The sequence below is a fragment of the Asterias rubens genome, chromosome 9 (assembly GCF_902459465.1).
Source record: "Asterias rubens chromosome 9, eAstRub1.3, whole genome shotgun sequence".
Taxonomy (NCBI): domain Eukaryota; kingdom Metazoa; phylum Echinodermata; class Asteroidea; order Forcipulatida; family Asteriidae; genus Asterias; species Asterias rubens.
In genome coordinates, this window is record NC_047070.1 from 18,808,485 (window position 1) to 18,827,913 (window position 19,429).

Below are 19,429 nucleotides of genomic sequence, written 5' to 3' on the forward strand. Positions count from 1 at the left end.
TACCCCCAAGGAATAGGGCGGGGCAAGACCTATTACCTTCAGGTTACGGGTGAAGGGAAAGGATTAGGGTGGGGGTAAGGGATTGGAAAGGGGTAGGGTGATATTGGGTAGAGTTTGGGCAAAGACACGTTTTTTCAGCATTTTTGTAGATGTATACCCCCAAGGGAGCTGAGATGGTTCAAGGAATAATTTAAGGCTCAGTGACCAGAGGTAAAAATGTTGAAGCGTTTTGAGACGCCCTTCGGGTGTGAACAGCGCTATTTAAAAACAGGTTATCTTTATGATATTCCTTTCCCAACCTGAAATTGTTGGAAGAATTCCAAACATGAAACATTTACACAAAACAATAAAAAACCGATTGCGCATTGCATTATGATAATGACACTGTTGATTTAATAGTTCTGTATAATATACATTCAAGTATAATTTCCTTTATGTATTTTTTGCTTTTTTTTCATTCAGTTATATAAATGAGAAACTTACTAAAGAATTACTGTTTCGTCCATAATCCACTGATACAAATACATGTAAAGACCACAAACTCAACTGAAATTTACATCGATTACTTGTTTTCAAAAATTTTTATAAAAAGTTGTTACGGCAAAGAGAAAATCATTTTGGTTCACCAAAGTCTCTTTGACATTTGAGACTAACTTTGTGTAATACGTCGTCGACAACAGATACAAAGAAACTGACTCGTGGCAAACTTCAGAACTTCCGATCACATCTTAATAATCATTAAACTCGTTCAGGGGAATAGTTCTTGAAAGAAATTGTGGTTCTGATTTTTCAAAAACACATTTTGTTTGTTCTGTGGACTGCGTGGTACGAGCGACAAACTGCGATCACCCTTATAACATCAGGGCCCAATTTCATGAAGCTGTTTAAAAAAAAGTACTGCTTAACAAATATTGAGTGGGGCACCAGTCACAACAGTGTAAACTTATTGTCATTTGACTGGTAACCTATTTCTGCTTCTGTTAAGCAATACTTTCGTATGCTACTATGCTTAGCAAGTTTTTGTGCTTACTGGCTTTATGAAAGTGCAAGGCCGCTTCCTCTGGCTGCTATTGTTATTAGCCAAAACTCCAAAGGAAACGTTAGTGTAAACATGACGATGACTAAACAACTCATGGTGTGGTGTTTGATTTCATTGCTAGAAATACTGCAGGAAATACAGTGTAGGTTTTCCAAAGTAATTACCAATAGTGTCCAGTGCCTTTAAAGACACAGGACAATATTGGTAATTGTCAAAGACCAGTCTTCTCACTTGGTGTATCTCAATATTATATGCATAAAGTAACAAACCTGTGAAAATTTGTGCTCAATTGGTCGTTGAAGTTGCGAGATAATAATGAAAGAAAAAACACCCTTGTCACACGTTGTGTGCTTTCAGATGCTTGATTTCGAGACCTCAAAATCAAATTCTGAGGTCTCGAAATCAAATTCGTGCAAAATTACTTCTTTCTTGAAAACTACTTTACTTCAGAGGGAGCCGTTTCTCACATTGTTTTATAATACCAACATCTCCCCATTTCTCATTACCAAGTAAGGTTTTATGCTAATCATTATTTTGAGTAATTACCAATAGTGTCCAGGGCCTTTAACTGGAAAGTGCAGCTCATCTACCATGAGGCAGTCTGAACCAGTCATTGATGATGGTAGATCTATTTGGACTTTTGGAGATATAGGAAGCCTTCCTGCAATGCAAACAAATTGTAGAATTTGGAACATTAGCTTGACTAAAATACATATTTAAAGGCATTTCACCACAGCCAAGATCGAAAGTGTTTGATTTTTTCCTGAGGGAGGAAAACTGGAGAGTCTGGAAAACCCTCGTGGCACAGCAGAGAACCAACGCACAACTCATCTCACATATGGCCCTGACCGGGAATCGAACCGGGGTCACCTTGGTAAGAGGCGAGCGCTTTACGCACAAGCCAACCGTGCCACCAAGTATGGACCTAGTATGAACTTTAGCAGTGATATCTCTCAAACTTATCCACCAAATAATAAGTTAAAAATCGTAATAACCCCAAACCCCCAAATTATATCAAAACTTCTGTTTAACCTAAAAAAAAACTTTCCCGAAATCTGTCATCCCTACATAACATGCATAAGAAAAAAAAATATAACAAGTATCCAAAAAATCAACATTCAAGCCACTTGGAATTTTATGTTTTGAAAACTAAATTTAGAGTAATTACCAAAAGTGTCAAGTGCCTTTAAAGGAAGGTACACAATTGGTAATTGTCAAAGACCAGTCTTCTCACTTGGTGTATCCCATCATAACCATAAAATAACAAGCCTGTGAAAATTTGGGCTCAATTGGTCATCGAAGTTGCAAGAAAATGATGAAAGAAAAAACACCCTTGTTGGATGAAAATGTGTACTTTCAGATAAAAATAAAAGACTTTTAGTGAGAAATTACATCTTTCTCAAAAACTACGTTACTTCAGAGGGAGTCGTTTCCCACAATGTTTTATACTATCAACAGCTCTCCAATGCTTGTTACCAAGTCAGTTTTTAAGTTAATATTTGTTTTGAGTAATTACCAAACATGTACCTTCCCTTTAAGTTTGTTTATTTAAACAAGAGAATACACGACTATAATAGATTGCAAGTGACCAACATAACTTTCATGAAGGGCGTCTATATTTATTTTCCTTCAAAATCTCCGCGCAATATACAAAAAGAAAATGATACACAGCTTAATAATATAATAATAATATAATATCGAAGTCTTATATAGCGCACGTACTACCAAACAAGGTACTCAAGGCGCTGAGTATATACAAACTTTCAGAAAGATAGGTTATTGCAGTGATGAATTCTGAGACCCAATTATTTAGCACCTTATAAGGGTTTACAAGGTGCTACGGCGCATTAAGCAGCCACAACCAGGAACACCGGGGCGAACCCCTTCTCTTTTCGATAAGTGCACTGGGTTCTTTTACATGCGTTACACAACACATGGGACCAACGGCTTTACGTCCCATCCGAAGGACGAAGCAATGGTTAAGTGTCTTGCTCAAGGACACAGTGTCACGGCTGGGGATTCGAACCCACACTCTGCTGATCAGAAACACCAGAGTTTGAATTCAGTGCTCTTAACCGCTCGGCCACGACACTTCCATGAGCTTAGCTCATAGACTTGTGGACAAGTCGTTAAATGTCTGTCGCGGTGACAGCATTCTGATTCTATAGAATAGATTCCAAATTTCCCTGTGATATTCTTGCGACTGCTGGCCCCGCGAGACTACTGCTCTCACAACTACAGTTAATAAGGAGTAGAAGTTGGCACCCAGCAGCTTGCGCGAGAGCACTGATCTCGCGAGAGCACCGCCACAAATCGACTATCTCACCGCGGCAGACCATTAAAGACTCGTCCACAAGTCTACTTTGTACAAATAACTACCACCAAGAGGCCCAATGGTCCCAAATGTTGGCACATGATCATATTATGCAATAGCGCCCTCTATTTAAGTTTCTAGCAGTTTGTTGCAACCAACGACAAAAATGTAGTGCTGCAGGGCATCATTTTTTTTAGAAAGCAGGCATGATACTTCACGAAGGCTGAGGAGGCGATTGCCTCATACCCCCTTGTCATTGCCTTTGTGCCCTTCAAATGCCCTGCAGTAGAAATTTACAATTTTCTCAAAGGGGGCCCTTTTTTAAGAAGCGCTAGTCTTGGTGCAAGACGTTTCTTGTTACAGGCGATGTGAGTTGGCCGCGCTGTGTATGAAAGGAAAACAAGAACGTGTTGCACCAAGACTATTCGCGCATGCGCACAAACGGAGCCTTTATCACACGGCAACGACCTGCCGGTTCTAAACGGCCGTGCAAGAGCGAGTCGCTACCCTTTTATTCCCTTATTTATGTTTGGAGTATTTCTATAACGAGGCAAAGGCTGGTTCGTTTCTATATCTGGACCAAATTTGTTTTGGAGACCCATCCCCTCAATGGTTTGCCTACATTTTGAAATTGGGGGATATTTTTCACTTTCTGTTGCCACAGCAATGCATAAGTATAGGCATGTCTTGTGAACATCATATCCATAACATTTGTTAGCGCCACTCAAATCCCATTTGGTTTTTGCTTTTTATGTGTTGCTGAGAATCTATATAATCATAAAACGCAGACAATTTAATGGGATCATATTGGCGTGTGGATTTCTAGACGACGCAAAATCGCCCGAAATAGGCAGTAGTGTAGTTTCATATGACCTTTGACCTTTGTTATACTGGTGGGCCAACGTGATCCCAATTATTTTTCAATTGAAATCTGTTTAGGAACACTCAACTTAACCAAATACAAGAAAAAATTGATGGGATCTTGTTGGCACAGATACTTACAGTGATGAAAAAAGTGAATGTTGTGCCAATTTAGGACAAAATGTGTGGAATGGCAATACTTTAGAACATTTTCAAAAAATCTTTTGACATGCAAGTTGCAGAGATCCCAAGAATCTTTTTCCATTAGCCATTAGATGAAAACTGTTCCAACACCCGGTTGCCATAAAACAACTTTTTCGTTGTTGGCGCGCAAGGTTACGGAGGTGCGAAAACGCAATATATTGGGAAAAATTTGAACTTTGACCTCTATTATTTCTCTGCGCCAACGAGATCCCACGCACTTTGCACTTCAATTTGTTTTAGGGATGCAAGCTCTTTCATGTGTACTTGTTTAATTCATGGGATCTTACAGGCGCGTTGAGTTATGAGGCGTTGAAAATGGCACGAGGGCACTGTTCGTCAAAGGTTCAGGTGCGCGTAACATGACGCGCCAACGAGATCCCCAAAATTTTTTTTTTTACTTTTGTTATAAGCCCAACTGGAGGTTTCAAAAAATGTTTTACTTTTGTTGGGACGAGCTTGACGTACATTTTTGTGTTTACAGGGAATGTACTATTCGTTTCACGAAGGCTTTTAGGCCGAAACTTTGATAACTGATAACTCCCAAACCGAAAGCATCAGCAAACTAATATTTTGGATTTATTCGTTTGGTATGATGATGTATCACTCTAATTTTTTAGAAGAAGATCTGAGAACCCATGAATCACCACTTGGTACATTCTTACAGGCAGGGACTCTGTAATTGTGCCATTGCTGAAAGTCCATACAGACACACACAGTTCCCAAAAAGTCATTAAGTTATACAAAAAACCCATACATTGTAAATTTATTTATACATTCTTTTGTTAACAACAATCCAGTAATAATTGCACTTTTTTTTTTTTATTATTCAAAGGTAAATGCATGCACACTTGCAGATAAACTTTTTATACAAATAATGTACAACATCAATCAAACTTCATAATAATAGTTTCTCTTAAAATACAAGAAAATGTCAACCTTAAAGACAGTGGACACTATTGGTAATTGTAAAAGATCAGTCGTCTCACTTGGCAATGCATAAAATAACAAACCTGTGAAACTTTTAGCTCAATGAATTGGTCGTCGAAGTTGCGAGATAATAATAACAGAAAAACACCCTTGTCACACAAGTTGTGTGCTTTCAGATGCTTGAGTTTGAGACCTCAAAATTCTAATTCTGAGGTCTCAAAATCAAATTCGTGGAAAATTACTTCGTTCTCGAAAACTACGCTACTTCAGCAGGAGCTGTTTCTCACCATGTTTTATACCATCAACCTCTCCCCATTACTTGTTACCATGTAAAGGTTTTATGCTAATAATTATTTTGAGTCATTACCAATAGTATCCACTGCCTTTAAAGAATTTGTCTCCTCTTTAGTTTACAATCCTAGAGTAAGAGGCAAAGGTTTGTACTGGAATCTATACCACATTATTTTATATCTTCCAGGATATGCCCTGGTAGGAAAGATACTATGTTGGGCCCAATGTCATAGAGCTGCTTATATTATAAAGCAGAAAATAATGTTTATTTGATTGTTTGCTAAGCAAGATACCAGTCACATTTGGTATGTGACATTGAATGTTTGCTGGTTATTGGGCCCTGGTCAAAATTAAATATTTTTTGTAACATTTTGTTTGATGATAACCTCATAAGATATAAGATAAAAACAACGACTACACAAGTAATGAGATGTACACCTGTCTTCATACACAAACCTGACACCATTCTTAAAGTAAAATCCTTAAAAGTATTATATTTTATTCCTTAAAGGCAGTGGAAACTATTGGTAATTACTCAAAATAATTATTGGCACAAAACCTTACTTGGTAACGAGTAGTGGGGAGATGTTGATAGTATTTAGTATAAAACATTGTGAGAAACGGCTTTCTATGAAGTAATGATAGATTTCGAGAAAGAACTAATTTTTCACGAATTTGATTTTGAGACCTCAGATTCAGAATTTGACGTCCCGAAATCAAGCATCTGAAAGCACACAACTTCTTTTGACGAGGGTGTTTTTTTCTTCCATTATTATCTCACAACTTCGACGACCAATTGAGCTCAAATTTTCACAGTTTTTTTGTTTATGCATGTGTTGAGATACACCAAGTGAGAAGACTGGTCTTTGACAATTACCAATAGTGTCCAGTGTCTTTAAAGCTGTTAACGCGTGAGGATCGCGCACAACATTTTGTCAAGATGGACATGAACTGCATGGCATAATAATGTACTTCTTGCCCAATTCCTGGACCTGGACATCACCGTTTGGATTGGACTTTAGTTTCGGACTAAATTGATAAAGAACCATTTTAAATTAAAATGATTCTTGTTGACAAAGTATGATGTGGAACATAAGTAAAACTGTCTTACCTTTTGGTTTTCTTGCTTTAAAACGAAAGATATTCCCAGCGAATTATTTCTGTGTTTGTTTTGACAGCGACCGTTCTGACATGTGTGTAGTTCGTAGAACACGTGACATTACAAAACATGAGAGCGCCCTCAAGTGTCACGCATAAGCAATTCTTTGTTTCAAGTCAATCATTATGTCTACCCACCTTTCAATAGTAAAATAGTGCTTCTCGAACTTAAGTGCAATTTGTTTGCGATTATCTAACAGTGTTTTACTACTTGTTTTGATTTATAAAACCTTTTAAATGACAGCTGAAGGCCACAGATAAAAATGTTTAATAAAAAATATTAGGTTTTGGCTTAAATTCGCACAGCAATTTTGTATATTTTTTCAATCAACATCAGTCAACTTCCACAATTAATTATTATAGTAAACAACAGTAAGTTCATTATACCATTCCTTGCTCTATGGTCACACAGAAATACGAACAGGGCTCAATTTCATAGAGCTGCTTACAAAGAAAAATGTTCTAAACACTTTTCTGCTAAGCGCACTATAAGAGATACCAGCAACCAATTGAACACATACCATTTCTGCTGGTTAAACCTTTACAACAGTATGGAATTGATGTACTTTGCGGAGACAGCTGTAGGAAATTGGGCACACAATATCGTACTCCAGTCGACGAGGTTTTCCTTGTGCGAACTTAGCCAATTCATGGTTTCTCCACAACCCATTAATAAGTTTGTATTTTTTAATTGACTATGTACAAAGCAGTATGTTCATTCGTTGTTTAGGCAACATTAACTTACACTGTTGAGTATTAAGGAACCAGATTGTCTCGGCACGGGGCCCCGACTTGGTGGAAAGACGGTGTTCTGGGTGCACGGCAAAGTGCAGAGCAGGAGGCACTCGTCGGAGAGGTGGCTCGTGGGGGCCAGCGGCGCTCCGTCCCCCACGAGCGTTAGCGTGCAGTTTCGGTAAGTATTATTTATATGTCATACAAATTAATTATTGTTAATAATTTACAAATGTGTAGCCTAATAACATTCCAGTGTTTATTCCTATAAGCGATGCAGGCGTGAATCCAGACTATCGGTGCCCAGGGGGTCCGGCCCCCGCCTCAGTCCCCACACACACCATGCAGCTCCCGAAGACCAACTTTTTGAAGCTGACTGTTTTCCTTTTTATAAACTCTAAACGTGCGTCTACTATGTAGATAACCCTCCTTGCATCTCACATCAAAATGAACTTGGCTAGTACATTATAAATAACTTCGGTCATGCATTCTTGCCATTTTGATTGGCGTAGCACGCGTTACGTCATCCATTATCAAATCACGTGGTAGTGGTAATGTGCTCAATCTGCTTATAGGCAATACTCATCGGAGCCTTTACAACCTGTTCGGTTTGCTTTATTCTCCCGTTCACTTTTAAGCATTAAGCAGACTCCCGCTAGTCTGAACATTCTGACATCACACTTCAAGGCTCGTGATTTATGCTATACTAGACCTTCATAGTCACCTTTGACCTCCCTGCATTCATTTTACATGGCATTCGTGGTCCTGGCGGGAGATTCGCAGTTAAATTCGACGTATGCTACAATGTATACAAATTCAACACCTGTCCTTTTTCTTGCGGATACGGGGGACCAGTCTAAGTTTAACGCGGAATTAAAAGGGGGTGAACATCCCATCTTTCTGGTGCGCGAGACGCCAAAGGTTAAAGGTCATCATAGCAAACTGTTATGTTACGATGCGGGTTTAGCCTTGATGAGTGCCACGCCCACCCTCTCACTGATCCACGCCACTTTCTTCATGATGATCTCCTGCGCAAGCGCAATGCACATGGACATGATCGCCATGCCGAGTAGGATGAAGAACGTGCAGCCCAGGAGGTTCTTCTGGTGCACTGGGGTCAAGTCCCCGAAGCCGATTGTGGTCAGAGTGATAAAAGAGAAGTAAAAGGCTTCAAAGTAGTTCCACTGTTGCTCCCAGACGGATAGAAGACCTGCTAGTAAGCACACGTACATCAAGGCAAACACTAGTACAATGCTCAATGGTATATCAACCTGCTCTTGTTCATCCCCACCGTCTTCCTCCTCCTCTGTTTGGTGTTTCTTCTTAGCGGGACGCTCACCTCCTTCCTCCTGATCCCCAGCTGGCTCTTTGAGGGTCACGATCCTCATTGGCGGTATATCACCCGGAGGTATCTCCGGCTCGTTGCTCCATATGTCCCGTATCACATCGTCCATGTCAGGGCGTTTATCCTCCTCATGCAACGGCATGCCCTGGCACTCTGCACCTCCTTCGCCCTGCTCACCGGGTGCCGGCACACGGACCGGTCGTAACTTCTTCTCCTTCTTCGGGGGTGGGGCTAATCCCTTTGCCATTTGAATATTCAAATGAAGCAGGCGGTACGTCAGAGTGGCACCTCGGGCGAACAGTGAGCCGATGCTAGCGAGGACTAGGAGCAACATTGCAATGCCGAACACGGCGTAGATGATGCAGAATATTCGACCGCCATTGGTGACTGGTGCTATGTTACCGTAACCTGCAAGATGATACAAACAGAAAGACGGCATATGTTAAAATTGAGTCAATGGGAAGAATGTTTAGCCCCTTGGGAAGAGTGAGGGCTGATGGTCAAGGGCAGTCCTAGATCTTTCCTTTCGCAATGATGAGATCTTAGTCTTATGGACAAGTCGTTAATGTTTGTCGCGGTGATATTGAGATTGGAGACAGCTCATTGCAACCATGAGACTTTTCTCCTAAAGACGAGCACACTGTTCGCAAACGTTGAGACCCAAAACGGCTTTTTTTTCAGAGCCAACATCACTCCCCCAATAGAGTATTATTACTTAAAGGGAATGTACACGTTTGGTAATTGTCAAAGACCAGTCTTACCACTTGGTGTAGCCCAACATAAGCATAAAATAACAAACCTATGAAAATTTGAGCTAAATTTGTCATGGAAGTTGCGAGAAAACGATGAGAGAAGAAACACCCTTGTTGGACGAGTTTGTGTGCTTTCAGATAGGAATAAAGGACTTCTAGCGAGAAAGTCTTAGTGAGAAATTACCTCTTTCTCGAAATCTATGCTACTTCAGAGGGAGCCGTTTCTCACAATGTTTTATACTATCAACAGCTCTCCGATGCTCGTGAATACTAAGTCAGTTTTTAAGTTAATATTTGTTTTGAGTAGTTACCAAACATGTACCTTCCCTTTAATACGGATGTTCCCAGCAAGTTTACTTTTATTTCTCACTTATTCTTGTCCTCCACACCATGATTAGCTTCACACATCACTCTCATTAGACATTTTGTGAAGAAGTAGACCTATCCAACAAAATCCTAGCTCGAAATATTCACTGATATTTCCCGAACAGTGGTGACACAATTAGGCTGGAAGGGTGTTGTCTATCATGCCACTTAATGAGCACATAATGTATACCTCTTCAAATGTTTTTACCAAGGCATGTAGAAGTTTTAAATAGTTGAATATTTCAGGTGTGACGCCGTAGTGTTACCGTATTCTCTAATCAAGAGATAGACCTTTCCAACTCAAGTATAACAGCGTGCTGCAAGTCTACAAATGCGAATGTCATTTCAATTATGTGGATTGAACATGCGGCCTATATAAGATGCTACAGTCCTAAACTCGTACGCACCATGCTGGTATATACCATCTATGTCTTCACAATCATGGTGTGTGTGTGCAATACCAAACATGAAAACTGGTATATTATTAAGTACACCAAACCGGGAACCGACAATTTATTTGCTCTCTCAGCCTCGATTTCGTTGCGTAGTAAATGACTGTATTAAATAGGAATGGTGGAGCTGAACAAAACAAATCACAGACAGTGTTCATGTTTTTTTTTTTTTTTTTTTTTTTTTTGACAAACCATTTTACATGAAATAGCAAATCTGTGCTAATGTTCAGTATGTAAACAAATTGTCGTTAATTTAGGTTGTAACAACCGAGTTTAGGAGTTTGTGGGGGGGGGGGTGGTGTCCAGATAGGCCGACTAGTTTGAGATTAAATCTCAGATGGAAAAAGTATTCCACAGAAAAGAAATGTTATTGAATAACTAAACTTCTTAATCAGCAAGCATTCATAATCACTGTGCCCAGACCGAGGCTGAAGGAGTAAAACAGTCTGTCCCCCTTTGCAGCTTTACAAGCGTGATTGGACCGTGACACAGGGGACACGACACAGACGCATTCTGTATAGCTAGCTTAATGGCACTGGGATCTGATCGTCACAGCTGCAGCCCGCTAGCCCGATCTTAATCGTCTATAACCCTCGCCTACACCGCAAACTCGCCCGGATCAAATTTGCATTCTTGAGCCATTTTCCTCATGTCTGGTATGCACTCAACATTTTTTTGCAAATTACTGCAGTGAGATGAAAACTTTGGTGCATGCATGGTATAACGATTATAATACTGGCGAGTGACTTTGATTTGGCAAACTTTTTAAGCTGAAGGCTGAAACAGTTTCGACGGACAAAATTGAAGAGATAAACAGAACTTTGACCTAAATATTGCCCAAAACATTTGCTAAAAGGAAAATTACTTTATGAACAAAGTGCATTTTTGTACAAGAGTTTTAAATGCGCTAGCTGTGCCGAACATAGCACTGCTTTGCCACTCGGCGGCAGCTGTGTGTTTACTTAGCTGTGTGTTTACTTATTTCGTGAGCACTACTATTAGATTGGTAAGTTGCTTTCGGAATTGGCGCTTTGAGATACAGAAATCGTTTGTGATTAAATGAGCATTTTTGGAATTAGAAAGATATTTTAAAAGTTTTATCCTGATAAAATTTTGTCGAAAGAACGACTGACTGACACTGAAATGTTAGTAAGGCGGTTCCATGAGTTGACCGTTTTCGCAAATACCCTTTGCGCAAGCGCAAACTAATGAGCGAGGTGCATGCTGGTCTAGCTAGAGATCAAATTTGATCGCTAGCTACTCCAGCATGCACCTCATTCTTGCCAAAAACGCAGGAACCGAGAATAAAATCTATGTGCTTAAAGGTAGTGGACTATCATAAAACCTTTCTTGGTGCCGAGTAATGGGGAGAGGTTGATGGTATTAAATATTGTGAGAAACAGCTCCCTCTGAAGCGCCATAGTTTTCGAGAAAGAAGTAATTTTCCACGAATTTGATTTCGAGACCTAAGATTTAGAATTTGAGGTCTCGAAATCAACTATCTAAACGCACACAACTTCGTGCGACAAGGGTGTTTTTCTTTCACTATTATCTGGCAACTTCGATGACCAATTGAGCTAAAATTTTCACAGGTTTGTTATTTTATGCATATGTTGAGATACACCAACTGTGAAGGCTAGTCTTTGACAATTACCAATAGTGTCCACTGCCTTTAAGCAGCTTTAATTAAATTGGCCCAGAGCCTCATAGTTAACAAAATCGTGAGCATGCCAATTCAAAGTATTCATAGGCCTACATATATTCAGCCACGCCAAATCACATGTCAACATCCAACAATCTCCCATCAATTGACCGATATCTTCTCACATAATATCCAAGTATGACGTATGGAATAGCGAGTGCGAAACTTGACGGTATGGTCAAATTGTCTAAACATTCAACATGAAGCACATTCATTCCAATAAATCACCCATGATGATGTCTCCATCACCTGTAATGGCACAAAGTGTTTTATACATGCTGACAATAATTGTGCATGTTTGCCACTATTTTCTCCTGACTCACAAAACGTTACGGATTAAAGACAGTGGACACTATTGGTAATTGTCCAAGACCAGTCTTCTCACTTGGTGTATCTCAACATACGCATAAAATAACGAACCTGTGAACATTTCAGCTCAGTTGGTAGTCGAAGTTGCGAGATAATAATGAAGAAGAAAAAACACTCGTGTCACACGAAGTTGTGTGCTTTCAGATCCTTGATTTCGAGACCTCAAATTCTAAATCTGAGGTCTCAAAATCAAATTCGTGAAAAATTACCTCTTTCTCGAAAGCCACTTCACTTTAGAGGAAGCCTTTTCTCACAATGTTTTATACTATTAACCTCTCCCCACACACTCGTTACCAAGTAAGATTACAATTTAGCTTTTTTATAAGGTTAAACACATACAACACGAACACTGTCTGCGACTATTTTGTCAGCTCGCAATCACCCCTGCCTTTTAGATCGAGGAAGGCAAAACATTGTTGTTCAAGAATAGTCTAATTGAGTCCACATTGGGCTAAAGTTAAAAATACACTCTACACACTATAGTTCCTAGAAAATGATATCCTTTATGAACTCATTGCATATTTCAAACTCATCGCATGAGATGAGTCTATACTGTGGTAAACGATGTCCTTTTAAAGGGAAGGTATACACGTTTGGTAATTACTAAAAACAAATAATATTACTTTAAAAACTGAATTGATAACGAGCATTGAAGAGCTGTTGTTAGTATAAAACATTGTGAGAAACGGCTCCCTCTGAAGTAGGATAGATTTTGAGAAAGAGGTTATTTCTCAAAACAAATAATAAAAGATTTCCAGCCACAAGTCTATTATTCCTATTTGAAAGCAGACAAATTCATCCAACAAGGGTGTTTTTTCTCTCATCATTTTCTCACAACTTCGATGACCAATTTAGCTCAACTATTCACGGGCTTGTTATTTTATGCTTATCTTGGGATACACCAAGTGAGAAGACTGGTCTTTGACAATAACCACATGTGTACCTTCCTTTTAACCCCCACGCCAGGGATCTGGTATCACACAGACGAAGATGTTCCCAGAGGGCTGATGGGGTCAGTAAGGCGCAATGAACGGCCGCAGCTCACCTTGCGACACATCACAGCAACCCGCCAATTATTTCAAATAAACCTGTCAGTCGTGTGAACGGAGAAGAAAAACGCACTATGGGGAAATGCTCTGAAGTTTGGCCGTTTTCAAAACCACGGGTTGAGCTTGGGTTTAGACTTTGGCCCCGTCTGTTATTAATTTTAGACATCGTGTGCTTTCCTAACGGGGCTTTAAACAGAGGGAGTGAGTCCCACACAGGCTGGAGCCCAAACCTGAACCGTGGTTTCGATAACGACCTTAAGCTTGCAATGATTCACGATGGCAGCTAGGGAGTCTCAAAGCCCGAGGGTCACAAGCCGTTATTTCGAAAAGACATCTGAGATGACGAATAAATTACAATGAACTTCAGCAGTTGTGACTGGATTTTAGAAACGCCGTGGGGATAAATCGGGTCATTTAAATTAGCATATCAAATCAACTGCACTCTCACCGAAGTCTGCATCAACAAGTTTTATATGTTGTTTTTCTCGGTTTTGACACTTTTTTGACCATATTTAACGCACATATAAGTTTCTAGAGGTTACACCGTGCGAGGAGTAGACTTGACTCAAGCCAACGCTCTGCATTTCCCAACCCGTTCCACACGATAGCTACACATTTTGACTGCGGGTATAATGCTTAGGGACCTCTCGCACGAGAACGGGACTTGATTCAAGTCTAGCGAGGAGGGGATATTACGTTTGAAAATGCCTTTGGAGTGACGTGGCAGCCCGGGCTGATACTCCCAATGGAGCTGAGAAAGAATAATGGAATGTTATTGACCCAAATGACCAGGGCACTAAGCCCACGGTTATTGTAAAATGAGCTATCGAACTAAGACAAGCTGAAGGTTTCTGATCATTTCAAACGCAAAGTTAGTGAAAACTGCAATCTGATTTCATTTCACTTCATGGTGACTGCTTGGAACTTGTTGTTTGTATGTTTTTATCATTAAGAATAAGCTGTCTCGTCGAGTGTCTTGCCGTGACATAAACACTCTACACTCACACGGTCTATCTTAAAGGCAGTGGTCACTATTGGTAATGACTCAAAATAATTATTAGCATAAAACCTTTCTTGGTGACGAGTAAAGGGGAGAGGTTGATGGTATAAAACACTGTGAGAAACGGCTCCCTCTGAAGTGACGTAGTTTTCGAGAAAGAAGTAATTTTCCACAAATTTGGTTTCGAAATCAACCATCTAAACGCACACAACTTCGTGTGACAAGGGTGTTTTTCTTTCATTATTATCTCGCAAGTTCGATGACCGATTAAGCTCACATTTTCACAGGTTAGTTATTTTATGCAAATGTTGAGATTTACCAACTGTGAAGACTAGTCTGTGACAGTTACCAATAGTGTCCACTGCCTTTAAGGCCAGAACTATTGTATATTTACATAGGAATACCATGAGTATCTCGACATGGGAACCGGAGTCCAAAAATAATAGTAAGTTTACAATTAAGAGAAATTATGACGTCAATACAGATACGAGTTAACTTTTGATCTAGGCCTATAGCTTTTATTATACACAGGGAACACATGTTTATCGCAAATATCGCATGTTTATCGCATACACCCTTGCGAAAATAAACATTGTTGTGTTTGTGGTTGTGGCGCTTAGAAAAATTCCAAAAGTAAAGGGTGACAGATTGTCAATGAAAATAAATATTTGCAGAAAGTGCACAAAGTGACAAGACCCATCAGCCAGCAATCATAATGATGCATCATTTGGAATCAGAATTTTAAATGCAGTTATGACTTGAGCTTTGACAGTTGTATGCCTATAGCTGTAGCGGGTCGTGTACGAGAGTGTTGGTGCACCAGACCAAAGTTCTGTGGATAAGTCAGCAGGGTATGGGTTCGAATCCCAGACGTGTGTAACAAGAGATTAACTATGATTGCTTCTCTTCGTCCAGGAGTACATTGGCATGAGGGCATGGCTCGTGGGATTGATTTAGCTTGGTATGGTCAATTAGCCTACTTTATGGGTGGGCAACACATGATTTATAATTCCAAGGGAGCTGAAAATGGTTTATTTTTGAAACATTAGATTGTTTTAAAGCCATTATACACTTTCGGAACAGAAAAACAAAAACATCACAGATTTACAAATAACTTACAGGGTTTACAGAAGGTAATGGTAAAAGACTTCTCTTGAAATACTATTCCATGAAATGCTTTACTTTTTGAGAAAACATTAAAACAATTATCAATTCTCGACAACGAGAATTACGGATTATAGTAAACACATGTCATGACATGTCCGCGAAACGTGCGGTAACAAATGTGGGTTTTCCCGTTATTTTCTCCCGACTCCGATGACCGATTGAGCCTAACAGGTTTGTTATTTTATTAGTTGCGATACACGGAGTGTGGGCCTTTGGACAATACTGTTTAACGAAAGTGTCCAATGGCTTTAATCGGAATCATAGTCAATATAGATAGGTCTTTACATCCCATCCACAACCTGTGAAAATTTACTTGCAAAAGGTGGTCAAGTTTTTGAGAAAAATTCAGAGCGGTTATGTCCACGCAGGGAGAATAATCCGTAACAATTGGAATACTTTAGTCTGAAAAGCGTATCTTACAGAAACGTTGCTCAGATTCAAATGTTGGTGATTACAAAATGATACTTTTTCCCCCAAAAACACCATTAGTAGAAGGGTGCGTCTGATGGGGACACACAAAGGAAAATGGTATTGGAAATCGATAATAACACAAAGGAATGAATTTTAATCCCTTCTCCTTCCGTCTTCCTTTGTGTGTCCTCATTGAATATTTCATTCGACCTTTCGTCTTCCTTTGTGTGTCCCCAAAATCTTAATCCCTCTCCTTTGTGTGCCCCCCAAATTTTAATCCCTTCTCCTTCCGTCTTCCATTGTGTGTCCTCATTAAATATTTCATTAAACCTTTCGTCTTCCTTTGTGTGTCCCCAAAATCTTAATCCCTCTTCTTTGTGTGTCCCCAAAATTTTAGTCCCTTCCTTTGTGTGTCCTCATTAATTATTCCATTCATTCCTTTATGTTATTATCGACTTCCAATACTATTTTCCTTTGTGTGTCCCCATCAGACGCATCCTTTTACTACCATTTCAACTTCGAAGCTTTATACAATTTGAGAATCGAAAGCTGCTGTACTGGTAATTAAGTAAGTTTTGTTTGCCATTCATGTTAGAGTGGTAATACCAAAACGTACCTTCCTTTAAAATCACTGTCACCCAGAAGTAAATAGAAAACGAATCCAAATTCCTCAAAGTGCGATCAAAAACACAATAACTTATGACGTCAACCACAAAGTGTTTATCTAAGAAGCTGTCACCGTCATAAATTTGCACTCCCTCATCCACGTCGCCTTTGACCATGTATCTCAATTGCTCTCTGACAAACAAGTCATCTCCCGCCCTCACACCCTCTCAAGATCCTCAGCAGCGGCCTCCGGGGCAGGTGGAGTGATTTGTCAGAATTAGTGAGCATCGCGTTAAAGCTAGACTTGCGGAAAGTCGTTAAAATACCTGTCGCGGTGATAGAGACACGGCTCCTTACTTCGCGAGATCACTATGTCGCTATATAACGACTTGTCCACGAGTCTACATGGGAGCTAAAGATTGATGTGTGACATGCGCCGGTTGTAAATGAAACCAAAGTTGAACAGAATACATTCAAGAAGACGAATGACTTCATTTTGTTCTTTTGCAAATTACGTGGAATTGAAAGCGGACTACAAAAATGCAGTTTGAAGATGACTGCTCTCTGTTATCGTTTGTGTGTACAGTTTTAACTTTTACTTTTTGTTCAGCGCTTGGTTGAAGCATGGTTGGAGGTAGTTTTCACGTAACGGTCTCTATGAATTGCATAATTCACAACCAATCAGTCTTGTAACATCCTATCGCTTGTGTTTGTATATTGTGTTTGTATGGAAATTAATGTTGATTGATTGATTTGAACAAAAAAACTGTTAAAGATAGTTCAAAAAGAGACAAATTTACCTCCACATTCTCGTCCAACGCAATTTCGTGTAATGCTCAGCAAGCTTGTTTACAATACATATATTTGTGACAGTGCTCCCCCCTGACTCGCAACGTCTAAATGGCAACTAGTAAGTAGTCTTTCCCAAGACAAGCACAGAATTCCTTGGTCAGCGTCTTGGGGATTTGTTCGGACAGCTGATGCCGTCTTCTCAGCAGTAACGTCTCGTCAGCCTTAGTATGTCTTTGGATAAAACCGTCTCGCCGTGCGTGGAGGAATAGTTAAACAACCGCTGATTTAAAAATTTGATTTCGCTAAAGCCAACATCGAACGGGACAGCTCAAAACAAGTCTGAGAATTTAACAAATGGTCTGTCGGTCAAAGTGGGCCAATCATCAGCAGAAAATGTCAATTAATGTTACGTCTTGTTGATGGAATAGTTGCTTTGAGTTGGTTTAGTGCCGTGGTGAGGAAAGGACTTAACTCCGTTGGGCAAATCGGGAGGGGTGGCTTTATCATCATGCACTTAAAGGTAGGGTCATATATTGGGTTATGTCAACGTGATGTTTATTTATTGGGAAAATTAAAAGACAATTACAATAATCGTCACATGGAAAGTTTGAACTGAACTTTTGTCTTGGAACCCATAATGATCAATAAAGAACAATGTGCGTTCTAATAATATTGTTCTATAATGGAACACAATTCGAGTTCCGCACCAGAACGCTCCGATAGAACATTCCTTACGTTAGTTCGTAATGGAACATCGGGAAGGTTTATAAATACAATTGCGTCCCGTGTACACACAGTTGGGAGCGTGGAACGGCGTTCCCGCATAATCAGGAACGCAAAGCGTTCCAAAGGGAACGCGAACGTTTAACATGAGACAAGATGACCCTTTCTAAACAATGCCTACCTATTGTGCTAATCACTGTACATGAGAAGAACAATGCCCCAGCAAATGACCACTTGACCGTGCGTTTATGGGCAGGTGGAACGAATGACCCCGTCTCCAGGTCATGACGATGGATGGCTAGTTTTGCTTTATACCTCCAACCCTCCTCCTCGTCCCCATAGGATGACGTGACGTTCCACAGCGCGCTGATAAGAGTGTTCCCTCTGCTGATGTACTCAGCGCGTTCCTGTCGGTAGAGTTCGAACTCTGTTGGGTACTCCAAAGCCTTGAAGACGGCCGCACCAATGCAGGCATACACAATAAGGGAGATGAACAGCGCGGTGTAGGTCAGTGAGTAGTGCTGGACCAACTTGCAGTAGTCAGGCCCCTCGTCGTAGTATTCCTCCATAACGACTTCCCCCTGGTCATCATCTTCCCCGTCGGAACGCCCCGGGCTCTCCGCGTCGTTTGACCGCCTCTCTCGGTCATTCATGTTGGCTCACGGTCCGCGAAGTTCCCCGGCTCAAAACTGCAGCTTTGTTGCTTTCAAAACTTGACAGACATCTTCAAAACAAGTTTTCCTGTTACATCGTACTCCAACGTAAGTTGTTGTGAAGGATGTTCAGTACAACTCTCTCGCTGAGCTACTTAATTTTTAAGTTCTTTTCACTTTTCGGCACTATCTCCACAACTCCACTCCGAGAACATTCCTCTTGTATTGCGTCTTCTTCAAAAAAATCCAAACCAATAGTCACCAAATACGGACACGAAACCTCATTACCATGTTTTCAATGTCACGGTGGAAACCCAAATACCACGACTTCATCTAGTCTCTGCTCGTGCTACTTGTGTCCTGGAGTCCATGCGATTCCAGACATCTGATGATGGTTGTGTGGTGGTGGAGAGGAGAATTCGTGGTGAATCATCACCGACACACGCATAATGTTTACGGGTTAAGAATGATGCCTTTTACATCGTTCAAATATATTTAGATTCATACCTTGTCCGG

At 40.2% G+C, this 19,429-nt stretch overlaps 1 protein-coding gene across 1 annotated transcript; it reads right to left on the bottom strand.

Moving 5' to 3' along the window:
* Positions 1–1,576: 1,576 nt before the first annotated feature.
* On the bottom strand, positions 1,577–18,913 carry LOC117294314 (TWiK family of potassium channels protein 7-like). Its single transcript, XM_033776673.1, has 3 exons — positions 18,442–18,913; positions 6,748–9,279; positions 1,577–1,700 (listed from the first exon to the last, which is right to left on the bottom strand). The coding sequence occupies exons 1-2, from the start codon at positions 18,911–18,913 to the stop codon at positions 8,477–8,479; spliced, it is 1,275 nt and encodes a 424-aa protein (XP_033632564.1). The 3' UTR covers positions 1,577–1,700; positions 6,748–8,476.
* Positions 18,914–19,429: the final 516 nt, after the last annotated feature.

Coding starts and splice junctions, on each gene's coding strand:
- LOC117294314 (XM_033776673.1), bottom strand. CDS start 18,913: ATGAATGACCGAGAGAGGCGGTCAAACGACGCGGAGAGCCCGGGGCGT. Junction 9,280..18,441: donor TACAGTGATTAGCACAATAG/GTAGGCATTGTT, acceptor ATCATCTTGCAG/GTTACGGTAACATAGCACCA.